We start from the raw sequence: 25,963 nt of genomic DNA on the forward strand, positions 1-25,963 counted from the left end.
ATAGAAGATCCTGTTGAGCTTGCCAAAATCATAGAGAAATGCTATGAAGAATTAGGTAGAGACAGCTTGGGTGGGAAACCGGTAAAGCCCCAACTGCTCGAAAATCCTGAAAAATTATTTATTAAAAATAATTTAAATACTCCTAAAAAGAGCTGGGATGGAAATAAACAATCCACTCCCAAGGAAAAAGTTTTCCAGTCCAGAGGAAGGTCTCCTCGACGGAGGGAAAGAACTCCGACTCGAGAACGCCAGTCTCCCCAGAGGGAGCCCTCTGAGAAAAGATATAACCTTAGAAATAGGGATAATCTGAAAAAACCTGATAGATATCAAAGTATTGATACACGTCCCTCTCGATCTTTTCCACAGAATTCGGAAAGAAGAGGACGGTCACACCCAGGAGAGCACACCAAGTCCAAAGACAAGGAACCTGCTCAGAGTAAAAAATCTCAATTTCAGAAAAAGAAGGTAGCCAGTATTAGAGTAATCAACCATGCCGAGAATACTGAGGACACAGTTGAAAAACGGGGAGTGGGCATTGACAATGTTGGACAGTGCAGCAGAAATCAGTATAGCGCGCAAGATCTTGATGAGTCATCTGGAGACAGTGGACACGAATGAATACATTCAGGTTGAAACTGCCGACACCAGACTTAGCGAGCCCCATAAAATATACGAAATAACATTGCGTATAGAGGGTGATAAGACTAGGAAAATAAGAGGTCTATTTTGGGATAAGCTCTCAAAAGGCTATGATATTCTGTTAGCTGAAAAAGATTGGCCCCCAGAGTTTGTCAGGGAGTGCCCTCGTGGCGAAGAAGTGATTATGCCTGCCTTCTCGAATCACATTCCGATTCACAAAAAATATACATATGCAAGGAAATGAGCAGTAGCCCAGGCACCTGCATTATATAAAAATCATGTAGGATGGGATGAGGACTCTCCTCCCCACAAAATCCAGTTAAAAAGTGAACCAGCTGCCCAACGGCAGTATCCCATTAAGCAAGAAGCTAAAAAACAAGTCAGGGAGATCTTAGATCAACTTGAATACCAGGGGGTGATTGAAACATGCACCTCTCAAATGAACAATCCTTTGTTTCCTGTCTCCAAACCAGACAATTCATATCGTCTAGTTTTGGACTAGAGACACCTTAATACATGTTGCAAAACTTTTGCAGTACAAAACTCGCATAGTGCAGCCCTAATGAATAACATAGTTAGGAAAAAATATAAGACGACATTAGACATATCTAATGGTTTCTTTTGTCAAAACATTGCACCGGAAAGCAGATATTTGACCGCTTTCTCTGCATTTGGGTCGCAGAAAAAATTCTGTCGACTCCCACAGGGGTTCAAGAACAGCCCAGGACTATTCTCAGCTAGGGTAACAGAGTTACTACAAATATATGATGATGAGGCATTATCTTACGTAGATGATATCTATCTCACAGACGACGACTTGGATACTCACTTGAAAAGAGTGAACACCATTATACTTGGTTTCGCAGCAGAGGGTTACAAATTCAACTTTAAAAAGTCTCGAATTGCCCATCTGACAGTACTATTCTTAGGGTACGAACTATCAAGTGAAGGGAAAAGCCAAGCGGACAACTTCTTAGAGAAGTGCGCTGTACTCCAAGCTGCAAAAACGCTGAAGAATTTACAATCCATACTAGGTTTTCTGAATTTCGGAAGAACATACATTCTAAATTATGCAGAGAGGGTTAAACCTCTCTACGAACTAATTAAACCTGATTTTAAACAAATCAATTGGACTCAAAAACACACAGAGAGATCACTGCAAACAGACATGTTAGCTAAAACTAAATTAGATACACGTGACAACACACGCGGTCTTGTAATCCGAGTCATCCCAGGAAGATGCGGATTCACGTACCTAACCTCTAATGAGGGAGAAAAGGTACCAATTTCAATTAAATCTCACTTGTACACACAAGCAGAAGAAACATTCAGTCACACAGAAAGAACTGTGAAAGCAGTGCAAATTGCATTAGCAAATGAAAGAGAACTAGCACACGGCAAAAGGATTAATATCCTCACAGCGGAATCCGCCTTCGAGGCGCTATTCAGCCCAGTAAACCTGCCTACAGTGTCACTGGATCCGAAATGGATACAGTGTGTAGATTCTCTAGGAGCGGAAGACGTGAGATACTATTTCGCTCCGCAATTTAAAGAACTGAATGATTTAGGATATGAAGAAGAATATCCTCTGCCAATCGAAGTTCTGCCTCTCCCACAATACGCCTGTATAATCTATACAGAAAGATTTGTACAGCATTTCAACGTAGAGAGCAAATCCTACGATGCAGCATGTGCGATCATTAAAGGTCGTTGGCTGTGCGGTAAATTCAGACCGAAAGTAACAAAAACTGAATCTGTAAGAAACTGTTCGGTTCAGAGAGCTGAAATCAGATGTTTAAAGATGGCGCTCGAAAATGCAGAACGTGAATTCCCGACACTTATCGTGTGCGATTCTCATTTTTGCGTCAACTCTTACAACAATAAATTGCAGAGGTGGATTGAAAACGACTACAAAGATGACACAGGTGCCACAATAAAGCATAAATTTCTCTGGAAACAGGTAGCTCTTTTACACAAAGAACTACAAAAGACTCACGTGATTCACGCACAGAGTCTTCGACGTGATGGCGTTCACGTTGCAGGGAATTCATTGGCTAATACAGCCACAGCGGAAGCAACTAACCCGGCTTCCGTAGCCACAACAAAGCGTACAGAAAAATACATAGACGGGGAAACCATGCTGGCAGTAAAAACGACCGTAAAAGGCGACTGTGCAGCACTACCCGTGAACTATCCACTCAATTATGCATACGTAATCGATGCAAACTCCGTTCCTTTTGCTCGAATCCCTGGAGTGGGGGACAGAGTAATTCCAAACAGGAGCAGGAGGGGCTTCCTCTTACTGGAAGCACACATGGGGTTGGGTCTGAGACATCAAACAATTGAAGATTCTCTGAAAGAATTACAATCAGAGTACTGGTGGCCAGGAATGAGCATAGATATTCAATGTTTTGCTCAAAATTGTGAAGACTGCAACAGAGATCGCAGTAATGAACAGGCCAGTGTAGTTTCAGGATCCCTGCTAGACAGCATAAGGCGGTCTATCTGCGCAATCAAAGAAGAGAAGCGCGTCCCATTGTACACAGTTAAGGCTAAACACACTTAAAAATGTAGCCTCCAGCGCTCGGCTGACGCTAGAACGGTTATAAAAGATTTGCGAGTCTTTATCGGCATATACGCAATTACCACGTTCCATTCTGACCAGGGTCCTGCTTTTAGCTCTCGAGCCTATAGGGAGGCCCTGGCCAGCATGGGAATTGGGTTGCGGTATTCTTGTCCGTCGCACCCCGAAGGGAATAGTGTGGTTGAAAGAAAAAACCGGGACATAAAGCGATCTATAACAGCGAAGGTATTAGGTTCAGGCGCTGGGTGGGTCAAACATCTAATAAGTGTCCAGACTAGTCTTAATAACTTGCCAAGAAATTCTCTAAAAGGTTTCAGCCCATACGAACTATTGTTCGGAATTAGAATGAACATTCAGGACCTCGATAGTCAGATGTCAGTGGTACAAGAAAAAACAACAGACTTTGACATCAAAGATCGTTTGGCTGTTTTACAGGAACTGAATGAAACAAGAAAATCCTTAAGCAACATAAAGTTAAAGCAACAGCCATCTACCACTGACGAGGCACCACAAGCAACAGCCCCAGCAAGGCCTGTCTGGATTCCAAAGATTGGGGATCTAGTCAGAGAAAAAATCGCGGTGAAGAAGGAATTTGGGCCTTCTTACAGAAAAGCAGTACCTGTCTTGGCAGTCACCGGAACAAGATCAGTAGTACTACCGCCCCTTGCTGGTAAAAAGGAGAACAGAGTCGTGTCTATCGACCTGGTAAAACCACAAGCATGTGGCCTATAATCAACAGTAGGCCCAGTGGACTCCCAAAAAACAACAGAATACCCAAACTTGCAACAATCCAAGAGGTTCAAACTGAAAGACTAATCACATTCGATCAGCCTGCAGTGCACAGAGAAGGACTATGCAATAATGCCATGGAACTCGTGCCTCTTGGGACGCAGATTGAAACAGTTCGTCAAGAAACACCAGTCTACAATAATGTGGCATCAGAAAGTGTTACCGAAATACAGATTGAAAGAACAATCCCATCAATTGACAGAACTGCCTCTGGTTATTTCATCAACTTCGACAACTTCTCTGAAGATCAAAACGACCCCGAAGTGATGCCAGAAACAAAAAAGTATTCTAAAGAAAATACAACAGGACTCCTTCAACAAATCAAAGAATTATATCTGGATTCACCGTTGATTGAGCATTGGATTATTTCAGGGGTATTCATACTCCTACTATGCCTAATTTTAGTTTTAATTTTAGGGAAGTTTATTACAATTGAATGGACACAGCAAGTCAGAACATCAACCTAGTCCTGAAACCACACAGATCATCCCACGTGAAGAAGAGAGAACTGTCAACAGTAAATGTCACAGCAATTCCAATACCTGGTGGGGTAGTATGGGAGAAAACAGACTATGAGATCTATGGTCCGGTCGAAATCCTGAAGTATCCTCATCAACTGAAGGTTTCCCTAAGTGACTTTGTAAAACCTAGTACATTCTCTGATGATTGGGACTTTAACAGTATTAATGACATGATGTCTGATTTAGTAATGTCAGCTAGATTCACAGATCATGATTATTTACAAGGTTCATCTAGTTATGAGCAGTTATTCTGCTACACACATTATGGTGATCATTACTTGCATAAATCTGCACAGCCTAGAAATGTTTTTATGTATAATCAATGGGAACATTGTGCTACACCACCTAAAAGCAGTTCTAAAGCATTTTTTGAGAAATTCAAGTACTTCTCAGGGTTTAACACCAGTGATGCAGAAACGTTTTATTACAAACTGTTAGATTAAACAGGAATGAAAACAATGCTGACTAATTCTAAATTGATATATTCAGAAGCATTTTATGAAAAAATGATGACATTTGGTTTTGATTATTGGAAAAATAACATTGAAACGAAAACCATTTGGGGTACAAAAGATTGGCAGGTACAAGGCCTTGAAGCACTATTTAGAACCTGCATGATACCAGAACAAATGATGTTTTTAAATGACACAATACACCAAACATCCTGTCTTGGCCTAGCTAAGATCAAAGACCTTAAAACACCGTCTATTCCAAAGCCAATACCTGAAAATACAACTACAGATATTGAGTTAGACGTGTCACAAATTTTACATTTTAACAGAACACATCCTGATTGGAAAAAGTGGTTAATCTGGCCTACTGACACAAACAACTGTCAAGATAGATTCCTGAATAAAATACAGGGGTTAAAAATGACCAGACTAGACCCGAGATACTCCCAGAGACAACATCCAGGGATAATAACGACATACAGTGTAGGGAAACTCTGCCTTGAATGGCTAACATCATCCACACTGGCTGAAATTAAGCAACACTTGTCTTTACTAAAAAATGGTGCTGATTTGCGCGATTTCATTCTTGGACCACGCAAACAGCGTCAAAAGCGTTTCATAGCGACCAGTATCTATGCTGCTTACAATGAGGCTTGGAAAGTCAAACAAGTTGAAACAGCTGAAAAAATACGAGAAATTGATCGTATTAATTTGGAGAAATCACTTTCTGTAGTGGACAATGGGTTAATGACTCTGTCCTCCAGAATATATTCGTTGGACAATATTGTATCCTCTGCCTTTGATGTGATAGATAGAGACTTGCTAATGTTACAACATGGCCAATCTCAATTACGTTCTATTATACAATTGGGCTGGACGCTGCAAAATCTTCGTTCAGGCTATGTGCCTTGGCGTTTAATCAACACAACGTCATTATTTTCCATTTTTAACCTTACTGATAAACAGATCAGTTTGGCACAGAAAGGAGCAGACTATACAATCCTGAGCATCGAAAAACTTGAGAGATTATCATTGACAATGTCAGAGAGTCCTGTCATTGAATGGATAATACACGTAATTATCACTATTCCGATAACAACTTTCCGATTTAAAAAGTGCCTTGAATACATACCTACTGGCCAGTATGAACGATTGGGTAAAGGATATGTAAAATCTGAATGGAAATTACCATACACACATTCTTGCTATAGTGACAGCGACAAAAATGTATTTCTTAGTGGTGAAAATTGTAAACATTCACTAAGCGGTATACTTTTGTGTCAGGGTATTAATTTACACGGAGCATGTGATTGAAATTCTAACAACCTTTCATGCCACCAGCTTGTCACACCTGAAACTCAGATAGAGCCCTTCTTTATGCAACTCGCAAACGGGAGTTACATTCTTAGAACGGATCACAGATGTTGTGGCCTAGTGCCAGGGAAAAGTTATCTAGTAAGTGTAACATCCATGGTCAAATGCTGTATGCAGGCATTGTTCCCGAGTGGGCCTGCAGACACAGTGACTCCTATCTGGCCTCGTCTGAATCTCTATTCTATACGAATTGATACTTTAAGCAAAATGAAGTCTGTGCTTTTGCAGACAACAGTGCCCATAACGTCATCAAAAGAGACGTATGATCTTCTAGTTGCAAGGACAGCTACTGAAGTTCATGAACTTTAATCAACAAATTGCCCCGTGCATTTCGTAGAAATGCTTAGCCAACTCCTTAACATGTCTAGTGCCACAGGCATCCCAGGCATATTTAAGACGATTTTTACGGGACTGCTAACACCTTTTCAAGCAATTTTGGGAATCGTTCCTAATTTTGTACACTCTGTTGTTGGCGGCATACCCTTATTTTTGGGACTTGTAGCAGGGATTTTATTTTTGTCCGTCCTGCTTCGTTATGGCAAGCCAAAGCTCAGACATAGCTCCCATGGGAATGGAGGAGACAATCCTAGCAATGCGCTACAGGGACAGGATAACTAACATCCTTGGATTGGCCAGGCTGAGAGATCTAAACATGACCTGGTTCCTTTCATTCAGACCTATATGGCACAACTATATCTTACCGGTACTTCGATGTATGCTATGCGGAGATGAGTGCGTGTTGGACATCTGTCTTTCACTTCCATCAGCAGTACCAATGGACGTCGATACTTTGCTCAGTCCAATAACGGCTCACGCATTGTGTTGTCCCCAGCGGCTACCAATCCTGATGACGGCATTCGTTGAGACTCCTGTACTACGACTAGGTGGTAACAGTGGAGCGAGTGACAAAAGCAGCATCTCCCAGGTACGACCTTCTGTGAGCATTGCTGATCCCGACTATGATGACAGCAATCATTCTCACACCTGCCAAGTTACAGCACTATCGAATTTGGTTGAACTGTCACCTGATTTTGTAGACCAATTCTTTGAGAGCCTGTCTGATAGGTTGTTCTCACCCGAACAGAAACAATAACTTTGGAGAAGCTTTCCGACACACAGCGTTCCCATGAACTCTGAATTCGGCCTTCAGTTTTGATCAACAAAAACTGCTAAAGCGTTGGAACTCTAATTTCCCCGTTCAAGCATTAATTTTTTTTTGAATTGAACACTTTTTAAAATTGATTTTTTTTTGGCACGAACAATTCTTTGCTTAAGGTAAAAACTATTCTTAGAGAACAGAGGCTTCAAACTTCTATTTCTAAACACATCTAGAGACATAACAACTTTATATCGGCCTCTAGCACATGTTATTGCAATGCATTTATATGTGATGATTTATCTCGCCCTTCTTCTGTTTCAGAGATATTTCATGTGTAATTCTTTTTGCATAATCGTTCATTGATTTCATATGCAATAATTTTTTCATGATTTCTATACTTCAAAAACGTACAGTACCTAAATTTCACGTATTACAAAATACGCCTATTTCGAATGCATTTATGTATTTTGGGGTGGGCAATGTTACACATGCATCCTATTGCTCTAGTTTTAGTAATTTGATGGACATGAACCCGTGGAGTGGGTGTTGCGTGTTTATCTAGGTTCCTGATCGATACTGTGACCTTATGCCCCTATTCGACTATAAATCCATTTATTCCCTATATTGGCATAACCGTTCAAGTGCGATATTCAGAAAGTCATCTCTGGCCTCACACGAACAGTGCCACATTCCAGAATAGTTCTCTGCCACTTCCTTTGCAACCAATTAGTGCAATGACAGAGCAGAAGTCACTATCTGATATTCCTAGATTAACACTCCGAGTTCTTCAACAAGATAAAAACTCAGCAAACCTGGAAATCCCCGCTTGCTGTGTTTTGATTAGTAATGGAACTCTAATGAGCAACTGATAGCTATCACTTCCTAGTGACATCTTTAATTGACGTCTTATGTCCAGCAAACTTACGTCAAACCAGGCACCTGTCAGGTATAAATATTACCAACGTTGCCTTAAGCAATTGCTGGTGTCCCATTGCTGTTGTATGCTGTATGCAGTACGCTGATGCTGCTGCTGCCCCGTTACTGTTGGTGAAGCTACTGATACTAAAGCGCGAACGATGGTGTGGTGAGCTTAGGAGCTGAACAGCCGTCCCTCTGCGAAGAAGCCCAGCAGATGCCAGCTACCCACGGACGCTGTCCCCCCTCCTCCTCCTCGACGCGCTGAAGAGAGACGCTGCCTTTCTCCTGCAGAGAAATCCAGCTCCAGCGTTTCTAGTCTGCCCGCGCGGGTGACTGGGATACCGAGTTCCCCCTGAAGGAGATACCAGACCTCCATCATTCTATTCAGAGGTATGGTGTTGACTAAACCCTTAGTGAGAATTCTTGAAGCAAACCTTGGCAAAACCAACTTAACTTAGAGCTACTTACTTACTCCCCTTCCAAGTATTAGGCTTAGGTCAGGTACACTGGGGTAGGCGTAGTTAGAAGCACCAGTTGAGTATTTTAGCCTAATGTATATATGACTGTATATATGTTTTATTACTTTTAAACCATTGTATGGCTAAGAAACCATATCAATGCTTTTACAGTATTATCTTGCAATACTTATCTTACTGTACGTACTTTTTATCATAACAAGTCTTGCAATTGTGGCAATACATTTCTCTTGTACGAGAAGAAAGACTGTTCAATAAATGTTAACCCTTTATTGACAAACGCCCGTCTCTCTATTCTCTACATATCGTGAACGTAAACTGCACTAACCTGACTGAGTAAAATAACTGTCTATTGTTTCACACGACCCTAGAGATTGACTCTTAATCTGAGGAGCAAAGTTGTCATGTTGCACGGTTGTTGGAAAGCTGAATCCCTTCTTGTCTGTGCCAGGGAAGCTGATCACTTCCTATGCAGAGAAGAAAGTTTCCAGTGACCTCTGAGCCAGTTGGTAACAAACCCAATTAAGTTTAGCATAGTCAGTAGAGGCCTGGAAGATCCGCACTTCTACGTCGATACTACTGTTTATGTTATTCCAATGCGCAGGGCCTAGTGGGAAACTAGGAACTACACTACAGATGCTGCCGGGCCGAAAGCACTAAGGGCGTGAAGGCGGCACTCAGCAGGTGGGAACTGCAGGCGGCAGCACTGTAAGCGTGGGAGGGACATGGCTGTCGACCACCCTTGTCACCAGTTGTTGGGTCATTAAGGAAGACAGGCACAATAGATGAGGGTTAACCTCTTCCATGCGTCGGATGGCCCACGGCCGTCTGACCTCACGGTGGGCATGTGCAGAGGATGGCCGGGGTCTGTCCGTTCCGCGCACATGTGGAATTTGCCCGCACAGTGGGGACATTTGCCAGCGTTGAAGCGGTTATTGCCTTTTTATTTCTGGATGTTCCTCGTTTTTCTGCTTCTCCCTTCAACCTGCTATTCTCCACTGTCTTGATGCCCGTCTCCTACCCCTGACTTCTGCTCTCACTTCCGGCCTGCCTCCCTCTTACGACCCTGCTCCATCTTGCATGGACCTAGCGCTATGTGAGTTTATCATGCCTGTTAACATTACACCATTGAAACCACCACACTGTAGTGGACAGGAGGAGGTGCAATGGGCAGGAGAGGAGCACTGCCTGGCTCCCTCCCTTGTTTACTCTGCAGTATCACAAGGGAGCTAGAATGTTCTCCAGTTAGGGAATTTAACGGTCTTCCCAACACACTACCTTTAACTCTGAACAGCAAAGGCGGGTGCCAGGACACACACATTCATATGCTGAGGCCTGGGACATAGGCTATCAGGCTATGGCAGACTGGCGCCCACCTACCTCCACCTCCCCTTCCACGGATGAAAAACAGCACGGGCCCATGACAGCTTGGGGCTGTATGAACTCGAAGAATGACGCAACGCCCAATGCATTTCTCAATTGACATCATTTTGCTATTTTCTTTCTATCAACAGATTCTTTCTCTCTTTTTTTCTGCTAACCTCATGATTACTGTTTTCTTTATTCTTTTAAGGTGTTCCTTCTCTCTTCTTCTATGGTACCTGTGATATCCTCTGTAGCTTCCTTTTTTGTTGCAACCAGGGGACTGGGAACTGAAAGCAGCCCTGGCAAATTTTGCCAGACCAGCCCCTGTCCGGCGCGTAGTGAGTGAGTTCAGCAAGCAGCGCCCTACCGCTACTAGGGGGGTTTTAGGGGTGGTCCCCCTAATAAAAGTTTGGAAATGGACAGACCAAAATGGTGAATTTTACAGCACATTTTTCATTACATATTCAATTGTATCAACTTTCAAAGCACAGTAAATAATAGATTATGACCTTAAAGAGCTCCAGGTTACCCACCCAGTCATTTGTACCCATAGACATTCTTTCAGAGAGCACCAAAAATAGACAAGTAGTGAATCAGAGAGAACAAAGTAAAAGTGAGACCAGCCGCCACATGGTATGTAGCGAGCAAGAGCAGTGAGCATCCACTACTAGGGGGAGTTGGGGGGGGGGGGTTGTCCCCCCAAGAAAAGTTTGGAGACAGAAAGGCCAAAACAAAGCATTTTTCAACACATTTTCTCTCCTAAACCGTACTGATGACATTACCATGTCTGCAACGAATGTGGCAATTCCAATAATTTAACACGTCATCTATGTACAACGGAGCCAGTTCATAGGCATAATGGAAGATTCCATCACAATGCCCTTGAGCCAGAGAATAATTAAAGACGTCATCTTTGTGCCATGGTCTCTTCTGGGCTGGCTGCTTGTGGTCGCTGCAGGGGTGCAGTGCTGCCAGAAGACCACATGCCATGACAATAGGTGCTACTCTTGTTCCCCAGACATTACCTTGCATTCTGGGACATGTAGTTTTGTTTTTCCAGTTATGGGCCTGGATCTAGATTCTCATGGAAAGTGCTGAGGCTAAAAGGTCACGATGGGGTGAAAGCATCACACGCTGGTCAGGAGTCATTTTACAGTCTGTTTTTCAAAGCAAATCACAATTTCATCTACCAGTGGTGAGAAAAATGAAGACACAGTGTTTTGGCCTCCTCATTAGCTACCACTCACTACACCTAGTCTCTGTATGTGTGCCCACATACTTGGGTCTACAGGGTACTGCTGACATGATGCCAGTTACCAAGTGGCTTTTCCTTGTGCCACCAAATTTCTTTTCCATCCCCCTCCAGCAGCGGTGTGCCCCTAAACCAGCCGGCATCCCATGGTGGTACACACACCAGACTGCCCTTGCATGTGTGAGTACCCCTTAACATGAGGGTACACCTCTCGCAGCACCCACTCCAAGCATCTTCGTGACACAAGGTTTGCTGGCCTGGCAGAGTGTGCACGCAAACACTATGCCACTGTCTCTTCATCGTGGGGCATGCAGGGTGCCTGTTATGCCTAACCCCCTTGTTAAACCCCTGAGATGCCCATAACCCCCAGCTCCCAATCTGCACAGACTACATACAAGTCAATCATGGCCAGCACCCTGTCAGTGCTAAACATATGAAGAAAAACAGCTTTCCACACACAGACGTGGGAGGACACAAAACAAGCGTCATCTGTAGCTTTAATTCTCATTATAAATGCTTCGCTTTAAAATACCATAACAGAACACCAATATAAAAATAAATACAGGACTGCAAGTACCAGAATGCACTCTGCCTTGCAGAAGTCCTATATACAACAATGCGCACTGTACATGCAGTTTTGATTTTCATTTTATAAACGCAGGAATTCAAGTTCCATAAAGCAATATCCCATGAGAAGGTATGATATAAAAATTTCATGTATTTTTGAGTTTCATTCTGGTTCTGTAAGTAAAATCTATCAAGCACCGATATGCTACAAAAATACAAACTGTACATGTTGCTTTGATTTTCATTTTATAAATGCAGAAGTACAAGTACCAGAATGCAATATTCCTCCTACGTGTATTATATAGTACACACCGAGTACACGTTCGTCTGGTTTTCATTTTACAAATGAAGGACTACAAGTATCAAAATGCATCCTAGGTCTATTATAGCATAACACACACTGTACATGTTATTTTCATTTTACAAACGCAGGACTCCAAGTCCCAGAATGCAAAATTTGCTGTATATGCATGATATAAAACGAAGCGCATTGTTATTTTGATTTTCTTTTTTACTGCAGCTACCAGAATGCAATATCAAATAGACAAGAAGAACACAAGCTGCTTGTGTAGTTTAGATTTTACTCCTATGAACGCAGGCTACAAGTATCAGCACACAAACTGCGAAACAGGGCAAGATTAGTTGTTGTAAAAACAACTGAGGTAGTAAATCGCAAATCTCTAGTCACACACTGACCTGCTAAAAAAGGAGGGATGTTATCTCACTCACTCAACACTCCCTTATACCCCAGGACCTAATCTCCTCACTAGCCAAGTGCCCAGGAGGCATCACGTGGTTCTTGGTAGCACTATAGATACTCATCACACAGACCTAGTTGCAGGTAGTGGTATGACGCAAACCCCCCTCCCCCAGCAAAATGAGCTGAGGGGCCACTGAAACTCTCATCCCTCACACACATTCTCAGTATGGTGGCTGACCTGGGGGCCCTTAAAGATGGAACGATACCACTGCAAGGGCCTGCGCTGGGCCCATGGCTGCATAGAGACATATAGGCATCATGCCAGCGCTATGCAAATAATTAAAATAAATGAAAACATATACAAAAGCTTTTTTGGGATTCATGAATATGCGTGAAATTTTGCATACATTGAATATATTGATGCGACGCACATCGCTTTATAACTGAACACCTCTTTGCCAAGCAGTCCTTTCATTATGCTCTGAAGGTAGGGCCATGCTTGTGTATAACAAAGCCAGCATAACAAAACACGGCAAGCCACAATAATGACGCTGTTTGTCTCAACCGGATGCCTTTGCCAGTCTCATCGCCTCCAGCATGGCTTGGCGCGGCATAAATGCTATACTCAGTGGTCGAAGTGGAGGAAAAAAAGTAGGGAAACTGTGGGCAGAGACTCTGAGGGTGGAGCAGACCCAAAGATTCGATCAGTGGGTGGGGTTAGAGGTGTGGCCAGAATGTGCCAAACATCCCAATTTTTAGTATTTGTTTGGTATTTCACCGACCAGTTACAGCTTATTGTGTTATTTAATTCAACCAGTGGATTCACTTGATTATTTAAAGTTTAATAGGAGTTATTGGCATTTAAATACATTCACAAAGTGGGATATATTTCCAATCACACAATGTCCTAAATACGCTTAAAAGTGGAATCATAAGCCATTTGTCTCCAAGCCATGCAGTTACTCTCATTAGCACTTCTCCTCCCTTCTTCCACAAGACCAGTTCAAACATGAATGGCAAAATAACTTAGTTTGCAAATGTTTTCTATATAATTATGGCTCTGCAATATTTGGCATATAATACATCATCCACTGCATAATCTTACAGTTTTAACTAATCATTTTTGTAGAGCAAACAGATAAAAAGTTACTAAAAAACGTGACTTGAGTTGCTGCACAGTGGAAAGCCCTTTGCAAAGGTTAACTGATCACCTTTCTCACTGCTGCATTTGTATGTTATACTGGTACTAAAGAGGCAGAATCTATAAGAAAATATATTGCATTTCGCTGCAGCCTCTTTTTTGTTGCATAATTTAGTCAACACTGCAGCATCATTTTGTCCCCCATTGCTGCATACTTCCATTGGCTTCAGAACAGGCAGCACATGTTAAAAGTGTTTGTGCATGAAGTAGAGAGACTGTGAAGTTTGCAAACTTAGGGGCCTATTAGGATGTCGGGCAGATCGCCACTGTCATGCGGTCGGTGGCGATCCGCCCGACATCCTTGTCCGCCCGCCACCCATTCCCCCCCCCATTCCCCCCCGCCATATTACTATGGCGGGGGGGACCGCGGCGAGCGGAAACACCGTCCGCCACTTTTCCGCCCGGTCGCCTTGTGCTGCGGCGGAAAAGGGTTTATATGGTGGCGGTGTCTATCAGACACCGCCAGGCATTTCAGGATGGGCTTTGGGAGATGCCTTTCTGTGGCGGCAATGCCGCTACGGAAAGGCAGGCGATCTTTACTTTGGGGGCTCCCTGCGGGCCTCCATGCTGAAGGCGCGGTGGGGGGGTGCACATGGGGGGTACCTGTGGTACCCCCCTACATTTGCATACACAATGCGGCAGGCACCTTGTGGTGCCTGCCGCTTTGTGTATGCAAATGCATACCATGCATTCATAACATTCTGGCGGGCCCCGGTGTGGACACCGCCCGCCGCAATGTTATGAATCCATGATGCGCACGCCAGTGTGGCGGGCGCATCATAATGGCCATTTGCACGAGGATGGCGGGCGGGCAAAGTCCGCCCGCCATCCTAATGGGGGCCTGAGTTTGGTGTGTGTGCAAATCCTGCATTGCCGATCCTTGGTGAGTTGCAGCTACTACTGCTGAAACAAGGCCAATGGAGGCACCAATGGGTGAGGTGGAATGGCCACGAAGGCAGGGCCGGCTTTAGTGCTGGTGGCGCCCTGTGCAGCAATGTTTGCTTGTGCCCCCAATGATCACCTACGCCTCGGACTCCCTCACTACCACACTTTAACAGTCGCCCTCAAGTGTCCATAATCCCACTCTTTCTTAGATGCATTTCATTTGATTTACAGCGCCACTCCCAGTGTACAGTGTCAGAGCACTTTACATCACACACATTACACAGATACAATCATTTATATGTGTGTAAATCACTGTATAGGAAATGTTACATAAGACAAAGGACTACAAAGTGTAGAAGCCACATGACAACCATACTAGCAGGCAGTATAGTTTAATAGCTCACTGTTCTATGTTAGGATTTTAACTTATAAACTGCAAGTAACAAAAGGATCGCTCTGAAAAATCAGTAACCTACTAACCTAGTTAATATTATGTGCACTTTATGATCTGCATGGTACATGTTCTTTGCAGCAGGCACATTAACCCTCTGTGCTACCTTTCCAGGAGTCAAACCTTCCACTAGACAAAACTCCGATCTCTCTATAGGAAGAACATTAATCACCGAAGTTATCATAAAAAATTTTTTGTTGCTTAAAATTGCTGGAGGCCAGGAAGGAGGCTGCAAGTTTTTTTAACCCATAATATACTTGCAACACTACGCACCCACCCGAAATAGGGTACCCAGTGCGGTCACACCGTTCGCACCGCCTTAACCTGCTCAAGGTTCATGTGACCTCAGTGACAGAGTCGCAGTGACTGTATCACTGTTGCTCTAGGGTGTGCTTCTTCGTAGACCTGCCCTCAAGACTGGAGATGAACTTTAGTATGGATTGTGGTGGACAGGCCTTCAAGGTTAACTCACATTTGACACCATTAGGGTACGCCTGCTTGTGCTAAGACATCAGGCCTTCTAAGGTCTAGTGGGGCCTACTAAGGTCTAGCATGGGAATATGCTCCCTCAGGAGACTGTCTGGTGGACTGGTCATGAAGGCTGAACCCGGTTCCCCAGTTCCAAATTTGACTGCTCTGGCCATAGTGCCACATCCTCTCCCCCACTGAACACCATACTGCCCCACTTAGAGAAACTTGCACTGCCTTCAGCTACACCTTAATTGTGCCTGCTATAAACACTTGGATGTGGCTTGATTCGAATTATGCACTTGATAGTAATATGCTTCCTAAAAAAAAAAAAGTTAAAGCAAACTCTCATAGGGAATGCAAGAGTAAGTAAAGCATGTGAAATGTAAGCAGAAACAACATGGATACCTTAACTATCTCTTACTCACTATTCAGAAATCAGCGAGTGGCTTTACCTGAAAAGTTAAGGGCATGACTGCAGGGCCCATGAAGGGAACAGTTTCAATGTCCATTGCTTATATCCTTACAAAAAGTAAGCAGTATGGTTTGAAAAGACCACATCCATAAACACAGAGCCATGGTACACATTTTTGTTTTCCAATCCACCCATCAACCAGGTATTGCAATACATCCAGGAATGGTGCACTTCCCCACCTGGGGAAAACAATGCTGTTCAAAGAAAGACGAGAAAACAAAAGTAGCGCTTCACAGCAAAGTCTGTAAAGGGAGGCTGATGAGTTTGGATGTGAATAAAACTAATCTGGCCACTTTGCAACCACTCTGTCTTGGTTTAATTAGTTATGTATTTATTTTTCATATTTAAAACCTTTCATTTCTCTCCATCCCGTGGGTGCACTTAGGAATAGAAAAATGTCAGAAAAAGGGAATTTTCCGTAAGAGTGTTTTTCTTTTTGATTAATCCATTTTACAGGGAAGCGGCAAAATGAAAGAAGGAAAGAGTAGTTGTGAACCGTTTCTTCAAGTCACGGTTTTCAGTAAGTGAGGAGGAAGACAGAAAGAGATGGAATAATAGGAAGAAAGGGGAGCATTATGCGGTGAGATTGAGAATCGTTGTGCTCAGGGCAGGCCTGGGCTTGATTTGGTTGTATTGGACCGACTGCGTGAGTCAGAAACAGGGACATTAAGCACAACCAGGCCCAGCCAGCGCTGACTGGGCCTGGTTGTGCTTGATGTCACTGTCTCTGACTCAAGCAGTCGGTCGGTCACGGCCAAATCAGCCCCAACAACAGAACCGGTCTCCTGTCCCAAAACCGGCCCCCACCCCATCCAGCCTAGCGGGGGATTGCCTGGTGCCCGGACTTACCAGTCCGGACCTGGTCGCAACTAAAGTCCGAATTCGATAGGAAAATCTTCTGTGCTAAACATGAGCCACAGAAATTATGCAAATTGTATTGGTTTGCTTATTCCTTACTTATTTTCATGTTTTGTTTATTCTCATAACATTGTCATGAGAGCCTTTACTGTAGTTTTAAATGTTCTGTAATTATTGTGTTTGTAAAATTACTAATTAACTGTAATTTTGGAATTACATTTGTACCTGTAAAGTGCTGTAGCACCACTCGGCTATGTCTGCACTATAAATCCAGAAAACAATAAATAAAGCCTTGGCTTGGTAATGCCTATCTTCCAGTAACTATTATAGTATGCCCATGTTCTCTGTGCTCAAGTCTCTTTAAAAAAAAGGCATATATTGTGGAGTTAACACTAAGGGCTAGATTTACCAAAGGATTGTGTTGTCCTTTCATCATGCAAGTGCAACATAATCTTTAAGTCACATTTACCAAGCCACACAAGGCCACCTGCAGTTCGCTGCCATTTGTTACTTTGCACCAGGAAGGCGTTCTATGGGTGTAGTGTTGGTGTTCACCTGCGTCCACCTATGCTTTTTGGTGCATTCCCAGATTTGCCAAGACTGGTAAACCTTGGAATGCATCAAAATCATATGCCTTTCTGAACGAGGCGCAAAGAAGAGAAATCTCTTTATTTCTCATTGTTGTTACTGCAGCATACTTCGAAAAAGGAAAACACCTCTAAGGATTGTATTTGTGCAGGAAGGTGTCCTTTGCTGCACAAAAACAATACTGCCTGCAATGGACCATGGCACAACTGTGCCTGCATTGATGCTTGTCCATCACTAGTGCACAAGCGCAGAAAGAAAGGAGGAATGTGACATAACTTGATAGATATGGCACATTCCTGCCCTCTTTATTTGACGCAGTGCTGCGCTGCAAGTTGTCTTTCTCCATTGCACTGCAATAAATAATAATAAGTCTCGGCTTAAATGTACACATTCTATGAATAAGTGGGAGCTGTAATTCTATAGTGAGTGTACTGAGGACCACATGAGAGATTTAAGCAGCAGGTAAAGGCGTATGTCTAGTTTCTAGTATCGAAGCATTGACATCTTCATGTAGCATGAGAACCATGACTACCCTGTTCATGTTGGTGCAATTAATATTATGGTCCCTGATGAACTCTTGTTTTTGGAATCACTGATGTGTTAATAGTGCATTCATCTCTACCTGGTTGTGACATTTGTGATTTTTATCAGAGGTCAACAAGTCTATGGTCCACCTTTACTGAAGTCTGCATGAGCGCGCATGTGACGCAATACAATTCTGTGGTGCACTTGTAGGCCTTTATAAAGGTAAGTAAATAGAAACTGTTGTTTTCATCACATTGTTTCAAACAAGCGTCTGTATAAAACATTTGCAGTTTTGGGCCCTATGTCTATTGTACCCCATTCTTGCACCCATTGCTCTACCACATCATGGCACTACCATATTTGTGGTTCTTCCTGAAGTCCTGACTCATAGCATCTTGTAAGGCAGTCAGAGGAAGTGTGCCTCCCAAACTATCCAGCCTATGCCCTCCCTGCAGTAGGGCTATGGGACCCTGCAGAGTTTTCAAAAAGTGGAAATAAGGTGAACAACTTTCCCCTCATTTTGGACTCTCCTCGGATGTGTGCATCCCAGCTTTATTGATGGGCACTCTTACCTTGGATGCTGACCATGGTCTCATATTCACTATTTGGTATAATATCATTCAAAACAACAGCCTCAATCTTCTCTTCCTGGACACCATCTGAAGACAAAAGTAGGAGCAAAGAGTTACATGATGCTGACTCCATTTGTTGAGCGGTTTACTGGGACAAAAAATAGGCCCTGACACCAGAATAAAAGTGACCCCCATCTATGAAATAGACAGCGGCAGCTCCTCCGCAATAGCGCAGGAGCGGCGCCCCACTGGCTCAGAGCCAGCAGCAAAAAAATAAAACAATATTTCTGTACTGTTTTATTTGTAAACCGCTGGCTCTGCCAGCATGTGCAGGGTGGGGCTGAGGCATTGGAGGGGGAGGAGAAGGGCTAGTGCACTCCCTAGGTGCTCATGTGTGTTTGGCCAGCCATCTTAGGCTGACCAAAACTCACATGCACACTTAGGTTTCTCTAATCAAGCTGTATTGAACAGTAGGGTTAAAGAAACCCCACAGACTCCCTGACCTGAGCAGAGCATCTTTCTAGCTGCCTCAGGCCAATCCCTGTGATGCCCCTCAGCACGGGGATTGGAAAGGGACTCTGTGACTTGTCTGCAGTGTCTGCTGGGAAAAGGAAGTCCCAGAACCAAGGCACCGCACAGGCTGAGCCAGCAGCAGGTACGTTTTAATATTTTTTTATTATTATTCTGGTTCCCCCTCCCTCGTTCTCCTTCCCACGCTACCCGCGCCCCTTCTCCACTTTTTGTATGTGGCGGCCAGCACTGGAAATAGATGACTAAAAAGTGGCTCTTATTTGCAAATCATGGCAGTTTTGGACTTGTGAAGACATGCTGTATAAGTGTTTTATGAAGTACAGAAGACTGCATGGATTTGAGCTTGCTGCAGGCAATGTCTATCTTAATATCAAGGAAATTAACAGTAAAACCCAACCCAGCAAACCATAAATCAGGCCTATAAACAAATAAGAAGCGACCCACACATAGACTTGTCAGGACAGCCTATGGGGCACTGCCTGATTTCCATACAGGCCAGACTGACCCTGCTCTGGTGGTTTCTTGTGTGATGATGGATTTCATGCAGTCAATAGATTAAACAGAATATATCTTAAATACATATTAAATATTTCAATAGTCCAAGATTTATGTTGCAGTCCTGAATTAACCTCCATATTATTTTTCAATATCCAATTGATTAATTTAATTTTTCTAAACGTGGTGCCATTTTCCTTCACTTTGACTTCTGATCTGTGAACGTGTTACCTGATCGACCTTAGGGCAGACAAAGCCTAGAACATGTCTTCAAAAAAGGCACATCTTTCCAAACAACCACAGCCATATTGATTTGTCATAGATCAGTGATTGTCTCTGCACACTGCATTCTCATTTAGTGTCCTCCTGTAAGGAGATCAGGTCTCCCTGAGACAATCCTAAGGATCAATGAGCTTTCAGGAGATGAGTGCACTTTCGGGAGGACACAGTCCTATCAGTAACTTTAAGATCAGTTTGTACTGCCCACACACCCACAGGCCCAGTACTGAATCTGTAAAAGAATAAGTGGCAGTACCCAATGCTCTACTCAGAAGCACGTGGCCAGTGCAATTGTTTTCCGGCGCCCCCAATACCAAGGCTACATAGTCCTTAATTCACCTCAGGCCTCTTTGATCCACTAACAGCACTCCTTTGCCCTTCCTCTCACTCTTGCCAGTCACTTGTTTCTCACTTTTCGATAGTTCTTTGTCTTTCTCTTACTCCTTATTTCCAGTTATGGTGTTTTCTCCTCTCTTTTCACAAGGTCAATATCTGATGAGAAAAAATAAGCACCATTCTCCAAAAATGAGTCCTGCTGGACCCCACTGGCAACCATTGCCTCAAATTAAGCACTACACAGGCCTACCTGTGAATTCCCTTTTTTCACTGGTCACTGCAGATATCCCGCACACACATCCCTTTTGTTACATGTCCTGCTGCTAGAGGTGAGTCCTTCCAATGACCGATCTGTGATTGACATCTGTAAGGAAATGCCTCTTTTTGGGCTTTGGGTGTGTGTTGAGGCCTACTAACCAGACCTCAGTGCCAGTGCCCTGACACTAAAGTGTATGTCAAATTGACTGTACCCAATTCAAAATGGCTGTCACCTGTATGTCCCTAGTAAGTAGTACCCTGATACCCAGGACTTGTACGTTAGAGGAGTAGCCAGGGCTTACAGTTTGCAGCACTGATTGTGACACACTGGAGTTTCCCCAAGTAAAACGAGACCCCCAGTCCACACTGCAGAGTGTTAGAGCAGTTCTGCACTGCTAGCCTGGCTTTGCCATTGTAAGCAATGGTAAAGCAAATACCTCCCCATAACATGTGTGAAAGTCATCTGTCTGGTAGACTTACCGAGCCCTAGAGGCAGGGTGAACCAAATGACAGAGGCGGGACTTGTTACATTAAGCCCGACTTGTATCCCAAGTTAAATTAGTGTAACTTGATGCAGTGAGCCCAGTCAATCCAAGAGAACTCCAAGGGCCTGCTGACTGCCCTCCAGTTCACTGCACAGAGACACAACTGCTGAGGCAAATTGGTAGCGCAAATCTTCAAGCCGCAACAACCACTGCTGTTCAGCACAGAGGATAAATACCCAATGCGAAGGGTTGCATCCAAGTTAGCTAAGCCCAGGAGTGCTGTCGGAGCATTGCTGGGATCCGCTGAAGATGAATTATCGACCCACGAAAGATTGGCCTATGACCGCCACAATCCCAGACTGGCAGTCCAGTGAAAATTGGACTTTCGACAGACCATAGAGGACTTTGTGGGCCGCTGTCCCTGCAATATGACCCCCTCACCATCTTCATGGACTAAGAAATCCCTGTAGAAAGACCCCCGTTTATTGCATTGTATTCACAGCATCCTTAGAGCAGCTTCAGCATCCTTCACCCCTTGCATCAGGACCACTCCATGGGAATCTGTTGCAGCGCAGATAAAGTGTCTGAAACTGCTGAAGGACTGCTTCTCCTGTGAAGGTAATTGTTCCTAAAAATCGTGCTGGTCCCCCTGACAAGCTCTCTGCTGGAGTTGCTCTCCCCAAGTACTTGTAATCGACCACATTGAACTAAGTTTTCCTTGAAAAAGTTTTTGTGTCCAATTTGTTGACTTTGCCAAGGCTTGTTTGATGTTGAGGGGAATTGGTTTGATGTATTATTGCTTGTAAAATATTTATCTCTGGAATCCTCCAGTGGAATTTTTTCATTCTAGTGTCTACATTCTTATAAAAATACAGTATATTTTCTATAAATTGAAGTTGGATTTCTTGAGTGCGTGCTAATTCCTTCTTCAATTATGTTGATGCTGTTTAAATGCTTAACACTTGATCCTCTGCTCAGTGCTACAGCTACCCATGTTTAAGCTGAAGGTTTTACAGATGAACACTACTGGTCCTAAAGGGATTGGTTAATGTACTTCCACGGTGAGGTTGCACAACCACACCATATAATGCACCACATTTTGTCACAAAATCACTAGAAGAGGGAAGAAGACACAGCAAATCAGTGTCCCCCTAGCCCATTTCAATACACACACCATGGGGTTTGCTATGCAACAAAAATAAAATTAATAAAAAGAGCTTGGAAGCTGTTTTTTTGCAGTATGTCCACTTTTAAACGTCATTCAATTAATACCTATATGAGACTCATATATCCTGGTGAGAGTAGTTAAATCTAAATTCCCCTTGAGCACCTGTATATAAAGAGAGGACAATCTTGGTGTGAGAAATCATTTAATCTTTATCTACTGAATACTCAATCACTTAACCGAGGATCCCCCAGCCCTGGTGTGAGGAAGAACACATGCCATCCTAATTCACTCAGCAGTCAATGTCTTCATTTCTGGTGTTTTTTCAGCCCACTGTGACTCTTGCAGCATTTTTCGAGTGAGAATAGGAACCATTGCACAGCTCCTTGATACAGCATGCTCACCTTTCCCTTTATTTGCTGGATCCAAGGTCACCACTTTGACTGTTTTGGTTATTTTCATTCCTTCTGGCTATAAGAAAGAAGAGACGTTACATAATGAAAGCACCACATAGGCATGTGTCTCTGCAAGGAGGTACTCTGACTAGGCCTTGGTGGAAAACTATGGTACGCTCGCGGAGTGTGCGTTGTTTGCGCAACTACGCGCTAGGCGATTCTCATGTAGCACAGTGCAAAAACGCATAGCGTAGCGAGCAGTTTTTTGCTCGCTCGCGGTCCTCAACGTCAAGTTGGAGACTGTGAGCGAGCAAAATCAACATCCCAACGAGACCTTTTCCTCGTTCGCAATCTGCAACATCAAGTTGTCGATCGCGAGCGTGGAAAATAAACCACCCTGCGAGATTCTCAAATCGGGGAGGTAAGGTTTCTCATTGCAAGTGGTCACGTATGCTCGTGACCGCTCGCGATGAGAAACTACCAGTACGCTCAAGAAAGCTGCTGCTCGAGTACAAATCTACTCGAATGGCAGAAATTGACTGCTTGCACTGTGCATGATGCTGTATGCAATGATTGCACAGTGCGGACAAGCATCCGACACTGCGCAATCATAGTGAACAGCATTTCCCTACCGCACTACGCAGTTTGCATAGCGACGCGTAGCGTGCAAAGTGGGAAGTGTCATTCGCGTAGCTACACGTGGAGCTACTACGCAAACCATGCCCAGGGTTAAATCTGACTACCTGTAGAGAAATGAACAATACAAACTGGTAACAGAGTCCACCTTTATCCTGCAGAGTGCCCACTGCACTTCATTAACCCTGCAGAGTAATCTCTACAACCGATTGCTCTCAAGAGGGTAGAAAAGGAGATTGACCTTTGAGAAAAGGAAGAACTGTATTATTCTAAAGAGACAATGACTTATGAAAGCAAAAATGACAGAATGGATCCTACTGTTGCATTATCTGAGTGAGTAATAGGATAACATATGTCCTAGTTATATGTTCATAGATAAACCAAACAGGGAATGATGACGATTTAACAGTAGTTTGACCTTGCATTCAACTGGTGCGAAATTAATTCAAAGCTCTGGAGTTTGGAGGATTTTGTTATAGTAAAAATGTGAATGCTTCAGCCTTGTGGTTTGTAATTGTCACCAGAGTCCCTCAAAGGCAATAAAGGCCCAAATTCTCTCTCTCTCTCTCTCTCTCTCTCTCTCTCTCTCTCTCTTGCTCTCTCTCTCTCTCTCTCTACATATATATATATATATATTCACAGAAAAAACCATAGGTTATAGTGGATATATAGTTAGGAATTTGCATTTACAAAACCTTGAAAATTCAATGAAAAAACCATTGGTTTTAGGCCATATATAGTTAGGGATTTGCATTTACAAAACCTTATTTTACTCGCATAAAACCATTGAAATTCCATATATAGTTAGATGCGCTAACTATATATCGCGCACCCGCAATCCACTGCTGATGATGTCACATATTACATCATTCATGACATGGTCAGTGACATGAGGGGCGGTGTGATGGCCATGGACTCGGAGAAGACGCTTGGCTCCGACACCCTCCCCAAGTCTTATAGCACTGGTGTAGCCTGAGATCGCCCCCGACATAGGCGGCCGGCTCCCGGGGTCCGGCGGAACTTTTTGCCTTTTGATGACTCTTCAATTCTGGACCTTGTCCCACAATCCGTTTGACCTGAAGACACGCTGTAGTGGGGCGCCCCTTTACCGTTTCAGTTGCCATTCCGCCCGCTTTTGCTACACTGTGCCTCTTCCGCCATTCAGCTGTTTACCGCCCGCTCTTGCGACTACAGCGTCTCGCTCATCATGTAGTTGAGTTGCTCCCGCTCTTGCAGTGCAGCGATAGGCGGCTGCCACAGGACTCTCAAAATGGCGGCCGGCTCTTCGGTTTTGGGCCTGGTCCACTAAAATGGCCCTGGGACACCTTTGAACTCGGACGCTTGCCTGATAGGGCTTGGGCTCCATTCTCGAAAAGCGTCCCCTCAGCCGTGAAGATTCTACAAAAGTCTTGGGGGCCTCCGACTCCCGCAGGCTTCTGGTGGGGAGCGGCTGCCATGATTGCTCGTGGAATGGCCACGACGGAGCTACGAGATGGTAGTGCTCTCATGCTGACGCCAGCTTTAGTCAGAAACATCCAGAAACACTGTAGACTACCAATTCGATCAGTTCCGGTAGCGCCCCAACATGACCCGGAAGAGAAGAACTTGCCCTCCCCTCTTTGACTGATGGTTCTTGTTGCCTGTCCCCTCTGTTGTCATTTAACAGAACTTTTTGGACTGCTGAAAGGGGTTGTGTTCCGAACGCTGGTTGGTGGAGACATTTTGACTATATTCTTGACCTACGTTGTCGCGTAATGCGTTATATGACACGCCGCGTTAGCGCACCCGGAAGTGATCCGAGGCGCGGCGCGCAGCGCGTAACGTAAGCATAACAGGTCATGTGACTTGTTAATAAAACTTTTCATTGGTTCATTTTACTTTTGTTATTTTAATGATGAAAAGCTTGGTCATATGACCTAAAAATTACGCTTTTTATTGTTTTCGAACATTATTTTTTTTTAAACATATGTTATAATATTCCAGGCTAATGTACTTTCCCGGAAAATTTACAACTGTCCTGCAAGTAAAATATATTCCTTTTTCGAGAAAAAGGGCGTTTCTTCCTTCCATGACGGAGCCGTTGAGTAAAAGAGATTCGGCCTGCTGTCTTAGTCGCCGATACGCCTGATTATCAGATTCTTATCGATCACTTTATGTTGCAGAAATGAAAAACACAACTGCCCTTGACCATTTATCTTTACTGCGTTCCTACATATTATACCTTTTATCCGTCATATAATTGGACTGCTTTATTTCACTTGCCTTTTACTGATTCGAAAACAGTGACTAAAAGTAAAAACTTTACCAATGTAAATACTACTACCGTGTTTTGTTTTAAAAACCTTTATTGTGAAAATGTCAGTATACAAATACGGGCCTATAACCACGTGGGCCGGCCACGGAGCAAACTGAAATCGTATATGATGAGGAGACATTTACAATGTAGAGGAACGTAACGAGCGGGCCATTAGGTTGCAAGAACAAAGGTGTCTAACAGTTGCGGAATCGGTGGACGTACATTTTGTAATTAAAATACGACAGGGCCACTTACAATAACATTTTCTAGATATACATTTGCGGGCAAGGAGTTACGAGTCCCATTTATACCGGCGCCATTTTGGGCG

The 25,963-nt window shown here is 43.6% G+C and overlaps 1 protein-coding gene across 3 annotated transcripts in view; it reads right to left on the bottom strand.

Moving 5' to 3' along the window:
* Positions 1 to 25,963, bottom strand: part of LOC147748463 (A.superbus venom factor 1-like) — a 1,277,467-nt gene that overhangs the window by 470,850 nt on the left and 780,654 nt on the right. For 2 of the 3 annotated variants that reach the window (XM_086962049.1, XM_086962065.1), the window contains 2 exons: positions 22,713 to 22,779; positions 18,760 to 18,846 (listed from right to left, as the gene is read on the bottom strand). In XM_086962049.1, coding sequence (XP_086818175.1) covers positions 18,760 to 18,846; positions 22,713 to 22,779 — 154 coding nt within the window. The remainder of the gene's footprint in view (positions 1 to 18,759; positions 18,847 to 22,712; positions 22,780 to 25,963) is intronic. The other variant, XM_086962056.1, reaches the window with a different exon arrangement.

The sequence above is a fragment of the Lissotriton vulgaris genome, chromosome 1_1 (assembly GCF_964263255.1).
Source record: "Lissotriton vulgaris chromosome 1_1, aLisVul1.2, whole genome shotgun sequence".
NCBI classification, from domain to species: Eukaryota; Metazoa; Chordata; class Amphibia; order Caudata; family Salamandridae; genus Lissotriton; species Lissotriton vulgaris.